Source organism: Corylus avellana, chromosome 8, assembly GCF_965113065.1.
Source record: "Corylus avellana chromosome 8, dhCorAvel1.hap1.2, whole genome shotgun sequence".
NCBI lineage: Eukaryota > Viridiplantae > Streptophyta > Magnoliopsida > Fagales > Betulaceae > Corylus > Corylus avellana.
Window position 1 is genome coordinate 23,763,140 of NC_142497.1, and position 20,162 is coordinate 23,783,301.

Below are 20,162 nucleotides of genomic sequence, written 5' to 3' on the forward strand. Positions count from 1 at the left end.
AAATCCAAAAGCAATAACATACCATATATCTAGGTCTCTAAGAGAAAGCATCAGTGCAGAACTGTAGTCTCCATTATTTGCAATATCAACTTGTAAACTCACGGACTCCAAATTCGCATTGACAGAGAAACCAAAAATATGTGTTGTCCATCCATTTGGTGTCATATTAAGTGGATCCAGAGTTTCTGATGTTACAGATTCATTCTTTGGACTAAACACAATACCTAGATGTGCTATCAATTCCAGAACTGCACCATAGATTGATGGAGACAAGTGTGCACGAAGTGATGATACAATAATATAAACCTGAAATTTAGAACAAACAAAGCTGAGAAATAAAATTCTACTCATCATAAACATAAGTATATATAAACATGGATACATGCACATACATACACATGAACACAGACTATACCGTCATCCTCTTGTGCTTTATTGCTTGTTGACATTGAGATAATCATTTCCAATATGATGAATGTATTTTCGCTTTAGACCCGGCGAAGTGCCAGCGCCAGTGGGGGATTTTTGGGTCTAAGAATGTATTTTCCTTTTCCCCAGAGGTGCAGTAGAGGCCTTGGGTCTTTAGGGCTGTTATTGGGCTTTTGCGGGTTTTAGTCTTGGATTATTTTTGGGTGTTTTGTGTTTGTTAGGTTTTCCATCAAATAGACCCCTTCAGCAAAATATATAAAATGAAAAAGGAACCAAAAAGATATAAAAAAAGCCACACTTCCTTTGCCAAGGAGAACCAACCCCCACAACCATGGCCTTGGGTTTCCAAGGTTAGAGACCCACGGCCTCCATGGGGTCTTCTCGTCCATGTCCATGGAGCATAACCATGGTCACGGAGGTCATGGGTTATATAGTTTTATTTGAGGGTTTTCATTGTATTTTCAAATAATTTTTTTCATCTATTTGATGGAAACCAAACTGCGGTCTTTATTTACAGATGCCAGAAACACAAGTAGAAAATTCATCAAATTGACAATTTGAGCACATAAATCTAGGAATTCTGCAAGCGTTGAAACTTGCGAAGAATGCCACAAAACTCTCCAAGAGAAAAGTGTTTGAAGCACCCTTTTCTTCAACTCTGTAATTATAAGTTCACGGTCCTCAGAACTCCGTGCATTCCTTTCTCTCCATAAGCACCAAATTACACATAAATGAGCCATTCTCCAGATTTGCAAAACTGTACGATTACCCCATTGTCCTCTCCAACTTCCCAAGCATTCTTTCAACTCCTCTCAAATCTCTAGGATTTGATTACAATCATACATTTATGGTAAATATTAAGTACCTTTCCCTACAAATAGGGCCATTTGTATTGCAAACATGGTATCAAAATGTAGCCCTAATTCTTGTGTTCTCAAATTCTCTCTCCACCTCCGCTCTTTCTCTTACATTTTATTTTTTCTTATATATTTCAACAGTGTACACACGATTAACATTGTATCAACTGTGGTCTTAGACGTGCACAACACTAGAATTGATGTAGGACGATATTTACCTTTATTTTCGGTAAAAATGAAAATAAAGAAAATATCAAAAATAATATTGGAGCAGCGCCGCTTGATCAGAATTTTAGCTATTCTCAAACAATGGAAGTACAAAAGAAAAGATTGCCACGATTCCCGCTGATTGTCAATTTTATATTAGGATTTTATTTTATTTTATTAGGACTTTATTTCCTTTCCTTATTAGGATTAGGTTTACTATTACTATAGGATTATGTTTACTTTCCTACTAGTATTAGATTTACTTTCTCTACTAGGATTAGATTTACTTTCTCTACTAGAAGTAGGTTTACTTTCTCTACAAGTATTTCTCTTCTATAAATAGGCTTGCCTATTATGTAAAAAATCAATTGAATTATTATCAAATCAGAGAATTTTCTCTCAAATATTCTGCGGAGTTTTATCCTTCTTTTAGCTTGCGGGTTTGTTTTTATATTTTTTGGGTAGAAGACGAAGACGCTTCTCCCTGCAGAATCGAAGACGCCGCTCTTTGACTAGTTACCTTAGTCTTCTGCTATGTCAAGAATGGGGGCTAGGCAACACTTGCCAAGAATTAGACTATTAATTTCAAAAGCTTAAGCTATCAAGTTGTGGGCATGTAATGTATATGAAGCTCACAAAGATATAACACTAACAATAGTAAAGAAACTCAATGATGACAGTCCACATTGAAGTATGAATTCAAAATTAAAATTTACCTCTAACTGTTTCAAAATAGATTCATCCATGATCATGCAAGAAGCCAAGGTAATAGAAGGACAACATTTCTCAAAGATGGAGATTGTTTGCGTATGATGTGGCACCCTTATCTTCATCTGCGAAAAATCAACCTTGGTCTTACTTTGTAGGCTACAAAATCTGGCTAAAAAGTGTACTTCTTAGAATATCTGAATAATATTAAAAAAAAATCTAACCTCAAAATCGTTTAGTTTGACTTCGAAGTGATCATAAAGATCTTGAAGTTGGGAGCTCATAGAACAGTTAGAGGTGGAAATTGAATTTAAGAAATTTTTCAGGTTACAACGTTCTTCCCCAAATTTTGAAGGGAATGAACCTAGATCACATTTGGATTTAAAAAGAAGAGCTCCAAATTCCAATACCTGTCAAAAAATTTCAATACAAATTTGACATATAAGACAAGAACATAAAAATTAAAATAAGCAGATAAGAGATACATGCCAGTAACTGATGTAGCAGACACACAAATAAGACAGTGAAAACCAAAATTAAGTATGCAGCTTCTCAATGAAAATATCTGACCATTAAGGAGTAATCCTAATAGCTAACCCCAGACAAAAACCCAATATATGCAGAAAGTGAATATAAAAACAACACATGATAAATGAAGCATAACACGGACCATAGATTACTTCAGTAAACATGTAGATTAAACCCTAAACCCCTTTTTTTTTTTTGATAAGTAGATTAAACCCGAAACCCTAATCCAACATGATGAAACATCATAGCACTGAGTTGCCAGATCTCAAAGTAACACATGTAAACCAAAAAAAAAAAAAAAGAGAAAAAAAAAAGAGCAAAAGGACTCCAATGATACTGATACACTATGATAGGTAGCACACAGTAAAAGAAGGAAGTACCAAGTCAAACTGCTCGGAAATTGCATTTCCCCAAGGAACATTTACGACAATATTGATGATACTAATGTCCCACATCACTTTCTTACGACTTGATAAAATGTATCTGCAAAAGATATTCATATCAATATTACAGACTACTGGACAAAATGTATATAGACATAATCACCTAGCAGTCAAGCAATTCAAGAAAATGTATATACACACAAACCTACATATGTCAACTACATAATTCTTTTTTCACAAAAAAGAAAGGCAACATCTCCGCTGCGAACAAGAAAACTTACTCAGCTTTTGATAACAGTCTAGCATTGGCATTTTTTATACCATTCAGCGATAAGAGGAGCTGCAGTAGGGCAGGTGTTACTGTTAAAATCCTTGTACAAAATTTGAAGCAAAACATACTAAATGATGGGTAACGATAAATCATTTTAAAATTTATATTGTATTACAAAGAGAGAGAAATCTAGTTAAAAACCTTTACCTAACTAAAGGACTCTAAAATGTTAACTACCAAATTTCAAACAAGCATATACATGTGAATTGAGTAGTTTTATCTTATCTAGTTTTTGTAGAAGTTTATCTTACCTAGAAGTTGTGGTCAGCTTTATCTTGCTGATAGATGTTAACATTTGTACTGTGTTTCTTCTATAAATAATAAATGTATGTGGGCAGTAATTAACTTTTACCCACCATTCATTAATTTAACCTCTATTAATTTACATGGTATTAGAACATTCTTCAAAAAAGAAAGAAAAGAAACTTTCCGTTTTCATTGGTTATTCGTTTTACTTTTACCCTTTTCTTCTTTCCCCTTCACTTGTCTCCTTTCTACGGCTTTACCGCACCCTTTAACGTTTACCTTCTCCAAGTGACTGTCCAATGTCGATCCGATGAGAGGTCTTGACGCCTGTGATGGTGAGACTAAGAAGCAGCCCAGTTGAAACTCCAAGGTTTTCCTCATCTTTTCTTTTGTTCCTTTTCTTCTTTTCTTTTTTTTGATAAGTAATGTTGTATATATCAAAAAAACCACAAAGCACCTCTAAGTACACAAAGAAGTATACATAGGTAACCCAACCAAAACCCACACTCAAAACACCCTAGAAAACCGAAAAAATCCAAATCTAAAACCCGCAAAAGCCCAATAACAGCCCTAAAAACCCAAAGCCCCTACTGCACCTCAAGGGGAAAGGAAAATGCATTTTTAGACCCAAAAAACCCCCGCCAGCTCTGGCACTTAGCCAGAGAAGACCTCCGGCTTCTAGCCTTCAAATTTATGGAGCATTTTGTTACAGTATCAGTTATCCCAAAAGCTTAAGTTGAAAGGAAGAGGTAAATTTAATTATTTAATCATTACTTTAACACTCCCCCTCACGTGTGGGTTCAAACTCCCTTATAATAGGTGAGGCCTAACACGTGAAATATTTAATTTAAATGGAAGGTAATTTGACGGAGTCAAGATTCGATCCCATGACCTTTGGCTCTGATACTATGTTAAATTACCAGTTATCCCAAAAGCTTAAGCTGATAGGAAGAGGTAAATTTAATTACTTAATCATTACTTTAACACATTCCAAATTTTTGAGCTCCCTCTTCCCCTTAATCTTTGGAGTAGAAACATCAATTATAGACTCCCTCTCCTTTTCAATGACAAAAAAAAGATCGAAAAGATCTTTCTCGTCACCTCCCCCGGACAACCCCATCACTGAAGCAAAGTTCACCGCATCGATCACCACCTTGGAATAGCCCTCCACCCCCTCCGCCGGAGTTTCTGCCACAACCTCGGCAAGCAGCTCCTTGTTTTTAGGTAGTTGCTTAGCAACCTTTTCCTTCACCCTCCTAGAGCACCCCAGTTAAGACTTGGAGACAGTAGCCGCCCCAAGGGAGTGAGAAGAAATCGAGACAATAGAGCAGTCGGGAGATTCTACACCTTAGCACCCTGAATAGACGAGGCACCTCCTTCACCATCGGCAAAGAGGTAGAAACAGTATTCGACCCTAAAAACCCCCAATGGATCAAGCCTTCCGCCGAAACAGGATTCTTTTCAACTTCCTCCTTCGACGAAAGATCATCGCCAGAAGCCTCCCTAACCTTGCACAGCTCCACCGCCCCGAAGGATCTGTCACCCTGAAGACCCTGAGATGTCAAGGATGCCTCCATCACCTTTGACGGAGAAGGAGAGACAACTCTCGGACCAAAAAACCCCCGTTTAATCAAACCTTTTGCCAGAGAGGGGATCCGATCAACTTTAGCAATTTCCTCCGTCGCCGGAGAGAAGATAGAATCCGCCGCCCCAGAAAAAGAAACCTCCCTTTCCTTGCACAGACGGCTCATCGGAGAAATAACCACCGCAGATGACACAGAGTTGACTGCTTGAGAGACAGGAATACTCACTATGGCGATCTGCCGGATCGGCATAGTTTTCGGCAACAAAGCAGAAGTAGAACCCAACCCTGACGCGTACCTGCTGGACCTAGATCCATTAACGGCAGTCCCAATACCATCGCCGATATCGCGCACCGACAACGTAGCCAAACCATCGCCCGCAAGAGTCACTGGAATTCTCAAACACAATGAAACCTTGTTTACACACCATTATCCCTTCAACAAAATCCTATGTTCCCCCTATTACTATTCAAAAACCAGGGTTTTTGAACCCTGGTTTTGTTGATTTCATTTTCGAGCATGGGCTTATTGATCTTCCAATGGTAGGAGGGCAGATCACATGGTCTAATTGGCGTGCAAGGTCCAGAGTTGATAGATTTTTGATATTTGCAGAATGGGAAGAACGATATCCAGATGTATGCCAGAAAAGGTTGCCTAGGGTATTATTAGATCACTTTCCAGTGATATTGGAGTGTGGAATTGGAAGAAGGGGTCGAATACCTTTTAGGTTTGAGAATATGTGGTTAAAAGCGGAGGGGTTCGTGGAGTAGGTCAAGAGATGGTGGGACTCTTATTCATTCGAAGGTAACTCCAGTTATGTGTTGGCTCGAAAGTTGAAAGCTTTGAAAGGGGATCTCAAAAAATGGAATGTGGAGGTGTTTGGAGACATAGGAAAACGTAAAAAGGAGTTGGTGGAGGTATTGGGTGGATTGGATAGCATTGTAGAAAGTAGAGATTTAACAGAGGAGGAGACACTTAAGCGAGTTGAGTGTTCTCAAAACCTAGAGAGGACACTTCTTCACCAAGAGATGAGTTGGAGGCAGAAATCTAGAGCATTGTGGTTAAAAGAGGGCGATCGGAATATGAAGTTCTTTCATAGGTTGGCAAACTCGCATAAGAGAAACAATACGGTTGCGGCAATGATGGTTGGTGGGAGCAGGACCGAGGATCCGGTAGTAATACAGGATCATATTGTGCATTTTTATAAAGCTTTGTATTCTGAACAGTTTCAGGGGAGACCAACCAGATTTTTAGATCCTATGATCGAAAATCTTAATTCCATAGATGAAGGGGAGAGATTGTGGATGGAGCGAGATTTTGAGGAAGAAGAGGTTTGGGAGGTGGTGAGGAAATTGAAGGGTGATAAAGCACCTGGACCTAATGGCTTTACTATGGCGTTCTATCAAAAATGTTGGGAGGTGCTTAAGAAGGACATGATGGCGGTTTTCAAGGAATTTCATGAGAGCCGTAAATTTGAGAAGAGCATTAATGCTACATTTGTTGCGCTTATTCCAAAGAAGCTAGGGTGGTGGAAATAAGGGATTTTTGACCTATTAGTATGGTAAGTGGGGTGCATAAAATAATTTCGAAGGTTTTGGTTAGTCGGTTGAACTCAGTAATGGGGAAGCTTGTGTCACATACACAAAATGCATTTATACCAGGTAGGCAATTATTGGATTCTATTTTAATGGCGAATGAATGTGTGGATAGCCGGATTTGAGCTAGGGAACTGGGTCTTATTTGCAAGTTGGATTTGGAGAAGGCTTATAATGATGTCAACTGGGACTTTTTATTATAAATGTTAGAGAGATGCGGTTTTGGGGAAAGATGGAGAGGTTGGATTCATCATGGTGTCTCTACTGTACGTTTTTCCGTGCTCATTAATGGAACACCTACAGATTTTTCTAGCAGCACTGGAGGAGTGAGACAGTGGGATCCCTTGTCCCCTTTATTATTTGCGTTGGTGATGGAGGCGTTTAGTAGGATGATGAAGGCAACGGCGGAGAGAAAGCTTATGGCTGGTTTTTCGGTGGGTTCGCAGCATCTTGAGGTAATGGAAGTGTCACACTTACTATTTGCAGATGATACTATTATCTTTTGCAAGCCAAAGGTGGAACAACTTCATAATTTGAGATGTTTGTTGTGTTTTGAAGCGGTTTCGGGGTTGAAAATAAATTTATCAAAGTCTGTGATTGCTCCTATAGGTGAGGTGGGAGATGTAAAAGGATTGGCAAGTATACTTGGGGTGTGGAGTGGAATCGATGCCGTTTATATATTTGGGGCTACCTTTGGGTGCTCATAATAAGGACCCATCTATATGGAATAAGGTCATTGAGAAGATGGAGATGAAATTGGCAGGGTGGAAGTGAATGTATTTATCCAAGGGTGGGAGACTAATGCTGATTAAAAGTACGCTTTCTAGCATACCCACATACTACGTATCGCTGTTTCAAATTCCAGAGACAGTGGCGAAGCGTATAGAAAAAATACAAAGAGATTTTCTGTGGGGAGGTGTAGGTGACGAATTCAAGTTTCATTTGGTAAATTGGTCCAAAATTTGCATGCCTACGGAGGCGGGGCGATTAGGTGTAAGGAATTTGATTCAATTTAATCGAGCTTTATTGGGTAAATGGTTGTGGAGATTTGCAAATGAAAGATATGTGTGGTGGAGAAAATTAGTGGAGGTTAAATATGAGGTGATGAGGGGTGGTTGGTGTTCCAAGGAGGTAGGAGGATCGTATGGGGTGGAAATATGGAAATGTATCCGAAGGGGGTGGGATGATTTTAAGCAACATGTGCGATTTGAGGTAAGAAACGGGTCTCGAGTATTGTTTTGGCAGGATGTGTGGTGTGGGGAGGTATCATTGAAGACTTTGTTTCCCGCTTTGTTCAATATAGCATGTGTAAAGGAGGCATGGGTGGAGGAGAGTATGGAGACAGTAAATGGTGCTATTCATTGGAATGTAAGGTTTATTCGATTTGTTCATGATTGGGAACTGGAGGAGGTTTCGAGATTTTTCGAAATGCTGTATTCCCAACAGGTAAGGCAATGTGGAGTGGATAAAATTTGCTGGATTCCCTCGAAGAGAGAATTCTGAGGTGAAGTCATGCTATAAGGTGAAGATTAATTCAGACCTGGTGGATGGCCTTTGGAAGATTATTTGGAAGAGTAAAGCTATTCCGCGAGTGGCTTTTTTCGTATGGACGGTGGTGATGGGGAAAATATTAACGTTGGACAATCTACGTAAGACGAACATCATTGTGATGGAGTGGTATTATATGTGCAAGAAGAGTGGTGAATCTATCGATCATCTATTATTGCATTGTGAAGTTGTTGTAGAGATATGGAATATGATTCTTCAGCTGTTTGGTGTAACGTGGGTGATGCCGGGTAGGTTGAAGGAATGCTTGGGAAGTTGGAGAGGGCAAAGGGGTAAGCGGTCAGTCATGCAAATCTGGAGGATGGCCCCTTTGTGTGTAATGTGGTGCTTATGGAGAGAAAGGAATGCATGGAATTTTGAGGATCATGAAATGGGAATTATAGAATTGAAGAAAAGGGTGCTCCAAACACTTTTCTCATAGAGAGTGTTGTGGTATTCTTCGCAAGTTTCAACGCTTGCGGAATTTCTAAATTTATGTGCGTCATTTTCAGTTTAAAGCTTGTATTTGTGGGCTCTTTTGTATACTTCCTATGTATATGGGTTGCGCCCCTTGCGCTTTTTAATACATTGACATTACTTATCAAAAAAAAAATATTCAAAAACCCTAAAAATATCAAAGGTACTGTTCACAGCCCATTGACAGTAATTCTATTTCTTTGTCTTCTTGCGTTGTTTCAACTCCAAAACCTAATGGTAAACTAGCCTTCTTTGTCTTCTTGCAGTCCTTAAACTAGCCTTCTTAATGGTAAAACCTAATATCTCGAGCCTTTAAACTCACCTACATGGATGGTATGAAACCCTAATCACCAAATCAAAGCGCTGCCCAACATCAGCATGTGCCTCCTAATAGCAGATCAAAGTGGACGGAAAGCAATTCCTTGAGCAATTGCAACATAGTGACCAATCAATGTGGTAATGCATCCTCATCAGAAAATTCAAAGCTATAAGTTAATATTTACACGAGAATAATGATTCACGCACCCTTTTTTTCGATTTATTGTCATTATAGCTGTGTCCTCATCAAAATGATTCAAAATGTCAAAAGTGTTATTTTCTGCCCATTACTGTTGAAAAGTATAGCATGGAACAATCTTGAGATGTCCACTCAAAAACAAAAAAGAAATTCACTTCCAGAAAAAATTTAGAAAAAGAAAAAAGGAAAGAAAGGGATAAAAAGGAGAAACTAGAGTCAAAAAACAAATATTAATTGGTACTTCTGTGCCATAACCACTTTTTCCACTTGGCATTTACACGAAGAACAAAAGCAACTTGTTTTCTTTGAACAGCAGATGACAACGAGCTAAAGAAACTGAGAAACAAAACAATTAAAGGTTGAGAGTGCAATGTGAAACCAAATTGTTTTCGGAAGCCCCCAAATAAATGACAAGAAAAAAAATAACACAATCGTCCAGTTCTATCCCTACAACACTTCGACATAACTAAAAGAGTCATAATACATTAACAGAAGAAATGGTGGGGTATTTAAGAAATGCAACATTCATTGCAGTTCTTCCAACATAATCTTACTATCGTTGTATTATTAAGATTCTCTACCTCAAACATTATACACATTCTCACCCCTGGTGCATGACATTTTAACCAAACAATAAAATCATGTAGTAGTAGAATTTAAAGCCCTCAACAAAGTAGTTTATACATAGGAATGGAAAAGGACTCAAAAAACACGAAACAGGATCTGAAAGCAATATAATGGAGCTGAACTGATCATGAATGCTCACCCTTTCTTGCTGAAAACTTAAGGATTTTAACACATCAAAGAACTCCACGAAACTCATAAAGAATTCTGCATCAAAAGTAACTTCAAGTGGTTGAAGCATGCCCTGAATACAGAAGTTATGATAAAGCAATTGTCAATAGAAATTCACAGTATGTACCTAAATGAAGCAAGATACAAAGAAGGAGCACTCTCATTGGCTTAGGCGAGAGGGTGTATAAGGGCAACAGATTGTAATTACCTTGACCGACAATTCAACCTCACAGTTAGGTGACAGATCCACTTGGATGGTACAGGAAGGATGCTTATTATCCGCTACACCTTTCTCTAGAATGGGCTGCAAATAAAGGTGGTCAATCATAGATGGTGTCTCCATCTATGTTGACCATGATGTCATTCAAGTTACACCCCTCATAACAAGTACTTCAGGCACAGATGGCTATTAAAATGAGTAGCTTAGTAGGTTGTGGAAAATATCAACACGGTTCCAGAATGTTCAGGTAAAAAATGGATGTGCATGGAACAAAGTTGCAACACAAGATGGTAAAAAAAATATTAATATTAATATTATTATTGTTATTGTTATTATTATTATTATTTAGGGTTTAGGGTTTCCAAAGATCTCAAAATGCTACCAAATTAGAAGATTTGATCATGGGACAGCCAAACAAGAGAATCACGTCTTAGAAGATCACAGGAAGAGAGCAATAAAATTAAATAGAGCCATGGGATGCATTATACTTTTAATGATATCTCGATTACTTAAAAAAAAAAAAAAGAAAAAAAAGAAAAGAAAAAAGAGAGAGCATAAAATTGGCTTTCTAGGTTTGGAGTGTTGCCTAATTTATGAGATAAAAAAAAATGAAAAAAATTATAATTTCACAAATACAATTTTGTATTAAGTAATGAAAATCCTTGGACTTAAGGATACTTCTTCAATCCCTTGGGAAAGAACACTAGTTGCTACACAATTGTTTTTCCTATCTTTTATAAGGAACCATTGCAACCAAAAAACATAAACATATATGTATTCCGAGGACAGACTAACTTTTTCAGCTTGACTTATGGGCCTAGAGATGTAGCACAATATTACTCCTAGAAATTGGGTTTGCCCATATTTTATTCTTCTCCTTGCAAAAGTTTAACGCTTCATTCACATCAAAACTTGCTTATCCACCAAAATTTTGCGTGTGTCTGTACTTCTTTTACCATATCCACCAAAATGGCCAGCAAAATTTTAAACCTTCCTGAGTTTTGCTATGCTAGGACTTGGCCTTTCAGCAAAATGGCCGGCAAATTTTGTGGAAAAAAAAAATTCGCTAGCACATCCACATGATCAAGTGAAGCATTAAAACTGATGTTAAAATTATGTATTAGATCACAGAATGAATGCAGAAAATTCTCATGCCAAATTGATTTCCGTTTCCATTATAAATGAACTCCAAAAGGAAAATAGAAAAAGAACACAATTATATATAATGTTTACTACAAAGATACAAGTAAACGAAATGTTTATAGAAGGCACAAAAGAGACAAACCGTTTTCATAAGTAGAATGACTTTCTTGGTACATGGGTGAACCATCTCTCCTGATTGGACTAGAGCAATGATGCTTGCAGATTCTTTGTAAAGTTTGCACTCAATAATTACCCTATGAAGACACAACTCAGCAATTTCTTGCCCGTACTTCCTGGAAGTATGAAAAACAACGTAATTGAATATATGTAGATTAACAATAAGATTACCAACAAAATAGCTGCAATGCCAGTGCAAGCATATACATCTAGTCAATGTATGCAATAACAAATGCATGTTATAAATTAACCAACAGCTTAGCCAAAAATGCTTTCATACGAATCAGAGAAACTAATAGAATAGAAAATATGACTCTGCATATATATATATATATATATATATATATATATATATAGTTGACCGTGATAGGATGGTGGTTCAATCCTCCTCTTATTTTTCTCCCACCCAAAAGTAATAAGGAAAAAAGAAAAATAAAAAAATGATAATTAATTACTAGTTACAAGAATCAAACCTAATTGTTTCTTGTAAAGGAAAAAAAAAGAACGTAACGAGATGAGATTTGAATCTCAGGGTTATTAGCCTCTTGAGCTACCAAAATGTTCTTCGGTTTTCTTTTACCAGGCCAACCACATTAGATCCATGGGCAGCATGGCATGTTCAGGCTTGTTTGTTAAGTAAGTCCTAAGCAAAAGCTATGATAGTGTGTATTCAAACTGAGCCTAACTAAAGCCTTGCGTTCAGGGTCACCTTTTAGTTGGAATAGTATACCAAGAAAAGAGAGAAAAGAAAACAAGACAGAGAAAAAGCCTGAGAAGCTAATGCCAGAATTAGGGTTCTCCCCCAGCACATGTATTATTTATAGTTGCGTGCATATTGTATAAGTACATAAACACCCCAAATATTATAATAAAATAACATAAAATAAACACATCAACACTCCCCTTCAAGAAGTGACAAAGATACCTCGTATGCCCGGTTGCATGGTCCTACACAAGACTCCTTTGTCTAGAAATTAGAAAGTTGTTCTTCTGCCTTCACACATGGGGTGCAGATTATACCTACTCATAGATTTTCTTTAGTAAAAAGTTTGACAATTTTGCCATGTTTGGTTTGTTCATGTTTGCCTGGACTGTGAGCGATGTTATTCGAAAAGGAGAAGTATGACATCCTAATGTGCCTTTTGATGATCAGCGTCTCAAGATCAGGCGCTGACGAGCACATTGAACTAACCAAGTGGTTGAGAGCCCACACAGTCTAGGCACAACGACGCAATTATCAGGGGCGCGCTCTATCATTGAGCTAGTAGCCTGTCGTCCGGGCCTCCCATAGGGGCCCGCTATGCCAAAAGCGTTAGAAACCCCATCCCTCTCTTTCCTTTTTATGTCCCCGCAACTTTGAGGTCACAAGACAATCCGATAGAATCTTTGGAATCATACCTATCAGTATAATTGGGGGATTGGGGGTGGCCTGCCAAGCCACCTCGAGCCCTTGGGGTGGCAGCCCCACAGCTGGCTGTTAATTGCACCTTTTCGATAAACTTAGTATGGGATTTTGTGTAATGCTGCTTGCATCAACTAATGCCGCAGTGCTTGTATATATAGCCAAGAAAAAATTACAAGTCAATACTACTTTAAACTCTACAATACAATACAAGTTTAAACACTATAGGATAGTACTAGAGTCCTATCATAAGTCTTCTTCTTGATGCTTATCATCCTCTGCATTATCTCTAGGAGTTTGAGTTCGAGTAGGTCTAATACACCCCCACAATCTCGGCGGTGGAGGTCTAACGTTGAGATTGGACTTTAGGAGTGTAAACTTCTTGGAGACTAGAGGCTTTGTGAGAATGTCTGCCACTTGATATTTTCTCAAAATGAATCTTACGTCTAGAATTTTGGAGGCCACTTTGTCTCGTACAAAATAATAGTCAATAGCAATGTGCTTTGTTTAAGCATGGAACATTGGATTTGAAGTGAGATACGTTGTGCCAATATTATCACAATGTAGAATTGGAGGATGAGATAAAGAGACTCCAAGTTCACCCAATAGAGACTCGATCCAGGTCAGTTCAACAGAGGCATTTGCTAAGGCCTTGTATTCAGATTCAGTACTAGGCCTGGAGACTGTAGGCTGCTTTTTGGAACTTCATGAGATGAGGTTACTGCTGAGGAAGGTGCAATATCTAGATGTTGAACGGTGATTATCAAGGCATCCAGCCCAATTAGAATCTGAGTAAGCAACCAGTTGGAGGGAAGATGACTTGGAGATGAAGAATGTGTGGTCACTTGTGGCTTTGAGGTAACGCAATATTCGTTTGGCAGCAACCCAGTGTGGTTCACGAGGATCATGCATGAATTGTGACACTTTGTTAATGGCAAAAGAGAGGTCCGGTCTTGTGAGGGAGAGATATTGTAGGGATTTCACTATGCTATGATATATAGTTGGATCAGTGATTGTTGGGCCTTTGTACTTGCTTAAAGTTGATGAAGCTGACATTGGAGAAGAGATAGGCTTTGCTAAGGGCATGTTGGTCTTGGACAACAAATCATGTATGTATATTTGCTGAGATAGATGAAGACCATCAACCGTCCATGTAGCTTCAACTCCCAAAAAGAAATGTAATGGCCCAAGATCCTTGATTGCAAAGGACTGTTGAAGATTAGTGATGAGTTTGGAGATAGCATTGAGGTGAGAGCTGGTGATGATGATGTTCCTATATAGAAATAAAGATGAGTCAGATTTGGAGGAGCAAAATTGAAGCTCTTGTAGCCGGTTGCTTAGGCGAGAGAACCAAGCCCTTGGTGTTTGCTTGAGTCCGTAAAGAGCTTTGTGTAGCTTGCAAACTGCATGAGGTGAAATAGGATGGATGTACCCCGGGCGTTGTGTCATGTACATGTCTTCATTGATGAAATCGTGGAGAAAAGTATTACATACATATATTTGATGAGCCTTCCAATTTTCCATGAGAGCAATGGTGAGCACAGTTCGGATGGTGATAGGCTTTACAATCGGGCTATATGTTTCAGCATAGTCAATATCTAGTTGTTGGTGAAAGCCTTTAGCAACAAGTCTTGCTTTATATTTGTCGATGCTCCCATCAGCTTTCCTTTTTATTCTAAATACCCACTTGGAGCCCACAATGTTCATGGATGGAGATTGGTTTACTAGTGACTATGTGCCATTTTTGAGAAGAGCATCAAATTCTTCATTCATGGCCTGCCGCCATTTGGGATCCTTGGATGCAACTGTGTAGCATGTAGGTTCACTTTCTTCAGAATGTGAGGAAGCAAAAAGTGCCCGTGGTGGATATTTTATTCTCCCATCATTAAGTTGTCATGGCTGGAATATACCATGTTGAGAACGAGTTGTCATCCTGTGTGTTCGTGAGGGTGGCCCTGGTTCAGTGGAATTAGTTGAGGGATTTGGTGAAGCTTGCGTTGAGACTAGATCAGGAATGCTACTTGAGAAGGAGATAGAGGAAGGAGTAGAGGTAGATGGTTCAAGAGGTGCAGGGGATGGTGAAGGGATGATAATAGGTGGGAGTTGAGGAGGTTGGGAGGCTTGAAATTGCCGAGAGGGTAAGATGGATGTGGCTGGAGAATGTGGGGAAGTTGTGGACAGAGTGGGGGTCACCTTAGAGTTTTTGGAAAATGGGAAAGAGGACTCATTGAAAACAACATGTCGAGCAATGTACACCTTCTCAGTGGGAAGTAGGCATTTGTAGCCATGGTACTCTTTGCTGTATCCAATAAAGACACAAGATTTGGATCGAAAATCTAACTAATGTTTGTTGTAAGGTCGAAGGAAGGGCCATCATTCACAACCAAAGGTCTTGAGGGATTTACAATGAAGAGTGATCTTGAAAAGGAGTTGAAAAGGGGATTTGTTGTGGGTGACTTTGGAGGGAAGACGATTGATGAGGTATGTGGCTGTTTCAAAAGCAGCATCCCTGAGGGTTAATGGAACATGAGCCGTGGCTAGGAGAGTGAGACCAGTTTCAACAATGTGTCTATGACGACGCTCAACCGAACCCATTTGATGGTGTGTGTGGGGGCAGCTAGATCTATAGGTTATACCCATTTTGGTTAGAGTTGATTTGAGTGGGCTAAATTCCATTCCATTGTCACTTTGCATAGATTGAATCTTACGGTTAAAGTAAGTTTCAACAAGATTTTTGAAACGAATAAATATAGTAGAGACTTCAGATTTGTGTCATGGGAAAAAGCCATATGTATTTTGTGAAGTCATCAACGATGCAAAAATAGAATCTTTTATTATTGATAGAGAATAAATGAGCAGGGCGCCATATATCAAGAAAAAGCAATTGTAAAGGATTGCATGACACGGGCTTGGACACTGGAAAGTGTTGACGATGGCTTTTGCCTTGTTGACATGAGGAACACATTGAAAAAGTGCGGGAATTTGAAGAAACTGGAAGTTTGTTTGAGCGGACAACTCTACGAGCAATAGGTGGGTCAGGATGGCCTAACCGGCGATGCCAATCTGCCATGGGAGCCTTCTCTCCAAAATAGGCAGCTTGTTTGTTGGAGGTGGACTTGGAGGAAGGCCATGGGTACAACCCGGTTCTACTCAGGCCTTGAAGTAGCAGGGTTCAGGAGTAGAGGTCCTTAACAAAGAAACAAGTAGGGTGAAACTCAACAAAAACACCATTGTCACGAGTAAATTGATTATCAGAGATGAGATTCTTGTCTATTTTAGGAACATGTAATAAGGAAGAAAGCTAAAAATTATGACTAGAAGAAAGTAAAGTAGCAGATCCAGTATGTAAAACACGCAAACCTTGGCCGTTTCCCACTCTGATTTGGTGTGAACCATGGTAGTTATCCGCACGCACATTAAGGTTAGCTAACTCGTTGGTGAGATGGTGATTGCAGCTAGTGTCATGGTACCATTGAGGATCCGAAGTAGCATTCGTGGTTGCCATGAAAGCAGCAACTTGAGATGATTATGGGGTAGAAGAGTAATCAGTACGCTGCCAGCAGTTTGGTGCAGTGTGCCCAATCTTGTGACAAAGTTGGCATGTGGGTCTGGAGTAATTGTAGCCAGAAGATTGATAAGAAGCTCCCCTACCTCGACCACGGCCATAGTTGGTATAATTGTTGCGTGGACCATTGTTGTGGAAGGAGCCATGAGGAGGACGATAGTTAGGGGATGAGTACCTTTGAGCAGTGTTGGCAGTGGAGATGGAGAGATCAATTGCAGCAATGTGTTGCTCAAGACGCAGCTCATGAGAGAGAAGAAATCCATAGAGATCATTCAAGGAAACGGGATCAGATCGCGTGGTGGAAGAGGTGGTAGAGGAAGAAGAAGAAGAAGAAGAATCGGTCATAGAGAAAAATAATTTACGTTAGTCGTGTTAAGGCTTTGATACCATATGGGATTTTGAGTAATGCTGCCTGCATCAACTAATGCAGCAGTGTTTGTATATATAGCCAAGAAAGAGTTACAAGTCAATACTACTTAAACTCTACAATACAAGTTTAAACACTATAGGATAGTACTAGAGTCCTATCATAAGTCTTCTTCCTGATGCTTATCATCCTCTGCATTATCTCTACGAGTTCGAGTAGGTCTAATACTTAGGCTGTTAAAACTGGAAAAAAAAAAAAAAAAAAAAAAAAAAAACCACACACCCACACACACATTTGAGGTGTCATCTGTTTTTGGGCATTGACTCGGGGATTTATTTCAAAAATTCCCAATGTTTTATAGATCTGATATAAGAGTGAAGCCATACACGAAATGATATTCGACTAAGCTAAGCTAATACAAACTTGATCTTTATCCAAGCTCAACTTGACCTCAGATCATGCAAAGCTCAAGCAGAATGCCAAATGGTCATATGCCAATGCAGCTATTGAACATGAACCCAAACGATTCATGAAAAGCTGCCCAAAAAAATACACAAGAAAGGGACATGGTTGATTTCACATCACGTATAAGAAGTAAATATTGATGATATGCAGCTGATATGATTTGATCTCCTTCCCATATATGTTCTCATTTATTGTAATTTCATATTAGTGTATGTTGTTTCTCTATATAAACAACCTTAGATGTATCATTTGAACATTGAGAAATAATAGAATTCTTCCTTCTTATCTTTCATCTTGGTATCAAAGCCAAAGGTCCTGAATTAAAACCTTGACTCCATCATTCACCCCCATTTAATTAAAATATTTAACGTGTTAGGCCTCACCTATAAAAATGAAGTTTGAGCTTGCACGTGAAAGGGAGTGTTAAAGTATTGATTAAATAATTAAATTTACCTATTTCTATCAACTTAAGCTTTTATGACAAGTGGTGATCTAACAGTAAAAACTTAATGCTTTACCCACACAAAGAAGAGAAGAGAGGCATCCATACATGCTCCAGAGTGTTGCAGAAATCTGATGAATGCTGAACTTGATTGTCCATAGATAGATCATATCATTGGCAACACCGTCACCATTGGATAAAACCGGAGGATAGAATTCTGTTGCTTCATAAATATCCTGTACAAAAAGGCAATGATTAGTTTTTGAGAAACAATTTATTTTATTAGGACACAGTTGGCACAGTTACCTTTATAACTTCTTCAGAAACAACACCAGAAAACTGACTAGAATCTTCTGTTCCTCCAGCACCTAGCATACCACGGGACAGCCAATTCAACCATCCTCGGGATTTGCCTGTTGAATGATCATCATTTTGTGACACCTCCACATCAATACCAGAAACATTTATTCCCATTTTGGGCGTTGAAGACTTCGAGGAAAATTCCTGTAGCCACTAAACTCGTAAAATTAAGACAAGATGCTTACTTGCAGAAAACATAAAAAATACCTAGGAATTTCAAACTTTTACCAATGGATGCTTCTCTTCCAAAAATTAATACAACAGTTCACTGAAAACAACATTTGGATTTAAGTTCCTATTTTCCCGATCAGTAGAACTCATACCTGCAGCTCATGTTCGGCAGCAGACCTATAACTTAAAATATCATCTAGATCCGATTCTTTCTCCATTTGCTCCAATTCTCGGAGTATATCTTCATCAATTGACTGATTAGCACAGATTGAAAAACATCAATATCACTAACAGATGAGCAGGTATGCAAATTTTAACTTCACACTAATGCCATATCACTATGACAAAATACAATAAATATATCGAACCCCTACAATTTAAAAATTACATGGTCAGAACATTATATCATGCTAAGAAAAGGATCAGAGAGATTAAAAAAAAAAAAAACACTTCAATGTTTTTTTGATAAATAATAATTTTATATATCAAAAGCGCAGAGGGGCGCAACCCATGTACACGGGAAGTATAAATAGAGAGCGCCTAAGAGGGAGAGAAATGACAGAGGAAGTCAGAAAAACTAATTAGTAAAGGAGCTAGCCAAGCGGCCGTCCAAGAGTAAAGAGTAAAGAAGAAGAGATGGGTCACTTCCTCTATAGTCTTAGTAGAGTTCTCAAAACATCTAGCATTTCTTTCAATCCATATACACCACATAAGACATAGAGGGATCATCTTTCAAACTACCGCGCTTTGAGCACGTCCTCCCGACCACCAGCAATAGAACAAATCCCTCACTCTGCAAGGCATAACCCAATGCAAGGCAAACTGACTAAAAATAGTGTGCCAAAGAGTTCTTGCGGTTTCGCAATGGAGAAGAAGATGATCTATTGACTCTCCTGTCTTTTTGCACATACAACACCACTCCACCACCACAAGGTTCCTCTTACGCAGATTATCATGAGTCAAAATTTTGCCTAAGGCCGCGGTCCACCCGAAAAAAGCCACTCGCAAAGGCACCTTTGTGTGCCAAATACTCTTCCAAGGAAACATCATAGTCAAAATTAGACAAGGCCTTGAAGAGCGACTTAACCTCGAACTTGCCTTTCTTAGACAAGGCCCAGCAAATACGATCCACCGTATCTACAGAGATCTTGCAAGAGTACAACCGATCAAAAAAAGGAGCAACCAAATCCATCTCCCAGTCCTGAACGGGTCGCACAAAAATGACATTCCACTCTACAACCCCATTCCTCCAAGTAAAATTATCCTTCACCCAAGCTTCTTTGAGCCTAGCGATGCTGAACAAAGACGGGAAGTCTTGCTTCAAAGGATTTTCCCCACACCAAATATCATGCCAGAAACGAACTTTCGAACCCACCCCCACCTCAAACCGAATACCTTTGGCAAAGGAACTCCAACCTTGTCGAATATGCTTCCATAATCCCACACCATGAGAACCCGAAACCTCCTTCGTGCACTACCCGCCTTCCTGGTCTTCGTACTTGGCTTTGATAACCTTGCACCAAAGAACCTCACTCTCATTCGCATATCTCCAAAGCCATTTCCCCAAGAGAGCTTGATTAAACTGATGCAACTTTCAAATACCAAGACCACCGTAATGCAAGGGACGACAAACTTCGTTCCACTTTACA

The 20,162-nt window shown here is 38.9% G+C and overlaps 1 protein-coding gene across 2 annotated transcripts in view; it reads right to left on the bottom strand.

Annotated features, from left to right (window-relative positions):
* Nucleotides 1-20,162, bottom strand: part of LOC132163636 (vacuolar protein sorting-associated protein, putative (DUF1162)) — a 92,812-nt gene that overhangs the window by 29,803 nt on the left and 42,847 nt on the right. The window contains exons 13-23 of one of the 2 annotated variants that reach the window (XM_059574003.2): nucleotides 18,666-18,767; nucleotides 18,289-18,486; nucleotides 18,091-18,218; nucleotides 11,707-11,857; nucleotides 10,410-10,505; nucleotides 10,173-10,274; nucleotides 3,394-3,452; nucleotides 3,110-3,212; nucleotides 2,426-2,611; nucleotides 2,210-2,326; nucleotides 23-306 (exon numbers count right to left, since the gene is read on the bottom strand). In XM_059574003.2, coding sequence (XP_059429986.1) covers nucleotides 23-306; nucleotides 2,210-2,326; nucleotides 2,426-2,611; nucleotides 3,110-3,212; nucleotides 3,394-3,452; nucleotides 10,173-10,274; nucleotides 10,410-10,505; nucleotides 11,707-11,857; nucleotides 18,091-18,218; nucleotides 18,289-18,486; nucleotides 18,666-18,767 — 1,526 coding nt within the window. Of the gene's footprint in view, nucleotides 1-22; nucleotides 307-2,209; nucleotides 2,327-2,425; nucleotides 2,612-3,109; nucleotides 3,213-3,393; nucleotides 3,453-10,172; nucleotides 10,275-10,409; nucleotides 10,545-11,706; nucleotides 11,858-18,090; nucleotides 18,219-18,288; nucleotides 18,487-18,665; nucleotides 18,768-20,162 lie in introns of both variants that reach the window. The other variant, XM_059574002.2, reaches the window with a different exon arrangement.